This window comes from Ruditapes philippinarum, unplaced genomic scaffold (genome assembly GCF_026571515.1).
Source record: "Ruditapes philippinarum isolate M1 unplaced genomic scaffold, ASM2657151v2 ctg21355_1_1_1_1, whole genome shotgun sequence".
Classification (NCBI taxonomy): Eukaryota; Metazoa; Mollusca; class Bivalvia; order Venerida; family Veneridae; genus Ruditapes; species Ruditapes philippinarum.
The window spans coordinates 1-3,933 of record NW_026865801.1 but is presented as its reverse complement, the minus strand read 5'-3'; the positions used below and the strand labels follow the sequence as shown (position 1 = coordinate 3,933).

The 3,933-nt window shown below is 33.2% G+C and overlaps 1 protein-coding gene across 1 annotated transcript; it reads right to left on the bottom strand.

The window, feature by feature from the left end:
* Positions 1–1,348: 1,348 nt before the first annotated feature.
* LOC132730374 (uncharacterized) lies at positions 1,349–3,926 on the bottom strand. The gene is made up of 2 exons (XM_060716282.1): positions 3,709–3,926; positions 1,349–3,316 (listed from the first exon to the last, which is right to left on the bottom strand). Exons 1-2 carry the CDS (start codon positions 3,765–3,767, stop codon positions 1,969–1,971), a joined length of 1,407 nt encoding a protein of 468 aa, XP_060572265.1. The 5' UTR covers positions 3,768–3,926; the 3' UTR covers positions 1,349–1,968.
* Between the last annotated feature and the right edge of the window lie 7 nt (positions 3,927–3,933).

Below are 3,933 nucleotides of genomic sequence, written 5' to 3'. Positions count from 1 at the left end.
TTGCTGTCCTCCATTCAATTCATCCTTGAGGTGCATACGTGGCAGAAAGGATAAGGTTGTTGAACAAGATTAAATCGACCCTTGAGGGGCATAAGTGGCCGAGATGTTAAGATTGCTGACCTTGATTCAATTGACACTTGAGGGGCGTCTGTGATCAAGTGGTTAAGGTTGCTGACCTCCATTCAATTGACCGTTAAGGGGCATTCCTGTTGGATAGATTTAGCTTGATGACTTCAAACCACTTGCATTTTACTACTGAAGGTTTGAATTTCATACATGTCTTCGATCCTACATGTCAGAAAGCTATCTAGCCAGTGTTTCTACCTATTTGCCCGTTTGTGCTTCAGCACCTGATATCTTCCTTCACCATTAAAGCTGGAACGTTGTCATATGACCTATACTATGTTGGTGAGACATATTAATCCAATAGAAAGCACACACACTCACGCACGTACACACACATACACACACACATAAAACAATTGATCCTTGTAAATAAGAGGTTTTATCCTGCCAAGGACATTGGATTCTTTCATGTGAGGAAATTATCTACTCAGCTTTTTACTTATTCTCTAAGGCCGGGGTGTTATACTCAAGTACCTACACATTTTTGAAAAAGAACACAGAAGGATACCTTAGTTCTTTCTCCATCAATAAAGTTCAAAAGTAGCAATACAAATTAAACCCAACAACAACAATAGAGTAATTAATGTTATTATGATTGTTTCAGACAATTTGTTTATTTGGTAAACATTCTAATTATCTCGTTTGTTAATGATTAACATCTGCAATGATTTATTTTCTTGACATTTTCATACAAGAAACATGATACCATTCTGATGTCATACAGACCATTAAAAATTAAAAAAAAATGTGTGTGAAAATAAATATATGTTGTAAATTGATTTCCCATTATACAAATGTGGCCTCATGTAAAGTATATACAAGCATATTGTTAGTACATGTACTTACATAATATTAACAATGCACAATATAAAACTTTCAACATTAATATGGTATGACTGCATATTATAGAAATATGTAAAAATACCACATACACAGGGGTGGAACCCCATTTGTATCTCAAAAATGAGCATCGGTAAAAATTACATGTGAATTTCCTCTGCACCAGATGTGAAGCATAACACCAGATGTGACTGTAAAAATAGGTCAATTGCAGGGTAAGTGTTCATCTTTTTAAACATTTATATAAAATTCAATCCTTTTTTTTAAGAAAATGGAAATGTGATTCAACCCTCCTGACTCCCCTTTATATTACCCACTTTTGTTTTGGATTTCTATGCAGTCTTCATTGAGATATTCTTTCCGTCGTGGGTTCTGGTGTGTCCAAAACATGCAATGTGAATGAAGAAAATGTCAATAAAGGGACTCAAAAAACAGAGATTTTAAGAAATCTCACTACAGATTGATGCTTAACATTCAGACAAATCCCGATTTAAACATTTATTAAGATTTGGCTACAAACGAAGGGAAAAGCTGCTCAAAATTGCATTTGAGCTCCAATTGTGCTGAAGAGATCCATATGTGCATAATTTAAGAAAATATATATATCGCGGAGTACTAGTTCTATGTTATGTTTTATATTCATGTATAATAATTAAATCCATTATATAAAATGTTATTCACCGATAAATTTATGTCCATTTATAATAAAAAGTCACACACTCTTATATCAACTTGGTACTTTGTACATAGTTGTATGTTTGAGCATACAACAATTTTGTAATTCACTTATACACATATATGTTCATGTCCCTATTTTTCATGATTGTCTTATTTCATGTTGTAGATTCATTCTTATATTAAATGACAATTACCACCTCCCATCAATAACAAGTTTATCTTTGAAATTGGTCACACTCTGTTTACCATTTATTTTATAATAACTCTTGATGGATATCATGAATATAAATTATAGTTGTTTTCATTTATTTACTTATAAACTGATCAGATATCATACACCTCAATATTGTCTTTATCTCCTCTGCTTATACACATCTTAGACATTTGTTGATTACAACAAACTGACTGCATTCCTCGTTTTCCACTGGCAGCTTTTATGTCTTCTCCTATCAGCTCACCATCAGATGTAAACTGTAATACATTATTGGAGATATATCCAGATACCAGCACACTACCTGCTTCAGTGTGATGACAATTATTAGCTGTCTGTAATTGTTTACCATTAAATGTTGTAACAATCTGACCATTGTTGTCTAATACTATCAGTCCTTTATCAAAATCAGTAACATAAATCCTTGTAGCATCCTTACTGACAGCTAGACTGTTTATGTCAGAGAACAGTTCCTGTCCTGACTGGTCAATACTAAACTGTTTAAGTTTCCTGCCACTCATTGTGTAGATATAGACTGATAAGTTATCAGAAATATATAAATGATTGTTTGCATAGGCAATACCACGACAAATAAAACCAGTTTTAATCTTGTTTGTCGTTTTCATTTGTCTATCTATAGAAATGAAATGAACTTCCTGTTTGGAGTTAAATGTTACTGCAACTTGTGTTTCATTAATTTTACATATTTGAAATGGCTCTCCAGGTAGATTATAGCAATCTGTGATGGTATAATTGTGACTTTTTAACCGTTTAAGCTTCTTGTTGTTGTAGTCAGCAAGGATGATTGTACCATTTTCCATATAGCAGGCACTGTAGATATCACATGTTTGTTCATCAGACTTTACTTTGACACAGTATGATTGTCCTCCTGTAATCTGAAGTGAATTCTCAGCAGTTTTTGTAGTTTTCTCTGTCAGCATGCCAATGGTTTTGTTTTGTTTCAGCTGTTCAAGGAGATTTCTGTCAGAATGAAACTCTATGTCACTTACTGTTTTATTCACTTTGGTATCTTCTATAAATTTGTTGGCAACATTTTCAGCATTTTCCCCCATCTTCACATGAACAAACAATTCAGCTTGATTTTGGTTTGGAGATGCTAATTTATCATTAGCTGATATGACCTTCGCTTTGTGTCCTTGTAGCTGTTTCAGACCTTCTTCAATCTGTTCTTCAAGAATTTTGAATTTATTTGCTATCTCATCTACAGAACATTTCTCCAGCTTGTCAAGTTGGTCATTAATTTCTTGTCGGAATTTTCTGATATCAGCCAGTAAATTAGCCTTTCTTTTCTGAAGGTTCTGTTTATCCTGTTGAAATTTGTTAGCTTGTACAGCAAGGGTCTTGCCTAATACCTTCAGCTTTGATTGAATTTCTCTTGAAACCACTTGGTAAGATTTGTTTTGGATGAATTCTGGTATATAGAATATATCCTTACATGATCTGGAAAAAGGAATTAAGTCTGTTTAGGCATCTTAAAGGAATGAAAAAATAATCTTATTAACTTGTTGCAAAGTGATAAATCAGCCCTTACTATACTTCATTTTCTGCAAGGAAATTTAAGTAAGGAAGAAAAACTAATGCAATAATTTTCTTAAGTTTAAATGATTAAAACATTATAACTGAAATAAATCTATGGAAAGAAAATTAGGGGACACCATCCATTTTGGTTACCACATATTTGAGTCATCTGCTTTTGACAATGAATTAATAAATAATTTAAAAAAAAAACTCACTTTCAGGGGCAATAGGATTATAGGGTGAGGCTTTCAGCTTTAATTGATAAATACTAAGTATTATTAAACTGTAAAAATGATTATTATGCTAAAAGTTACCTGTGATCAATTGCCATACATGTAGAACAGCCAACATTATCATGATTCTGACAGTACATATCAATGTGTTTATGACTGTGTCTGTCACATCTCTCTGCTGGTGCCCTCGGTAGACCTTTACTGGTTCCTGACTTAACTTGAGATTTATCCAACACCTTTGTGACCAACACACAGAGGAACTTGACTGTGAACTGTGACACAATTTATGCAGAAATAATCATGACA

Coding starts and splice junctions, on each gene's coding strand:
- LOC132730374 (XM_060716282.1), bottom strand. CDS start 3,767: ATGTACTGTCAGAATCATGATAATGTTGGCTGTTCTACATGTATGGCA. Junction 3,317..3,708: donor TGTATGGCAATTGATCACAG/GTAACTTTTAGC, acceptor TCCTTTTTCCAG/ATCATGTAAGGATATATTCT.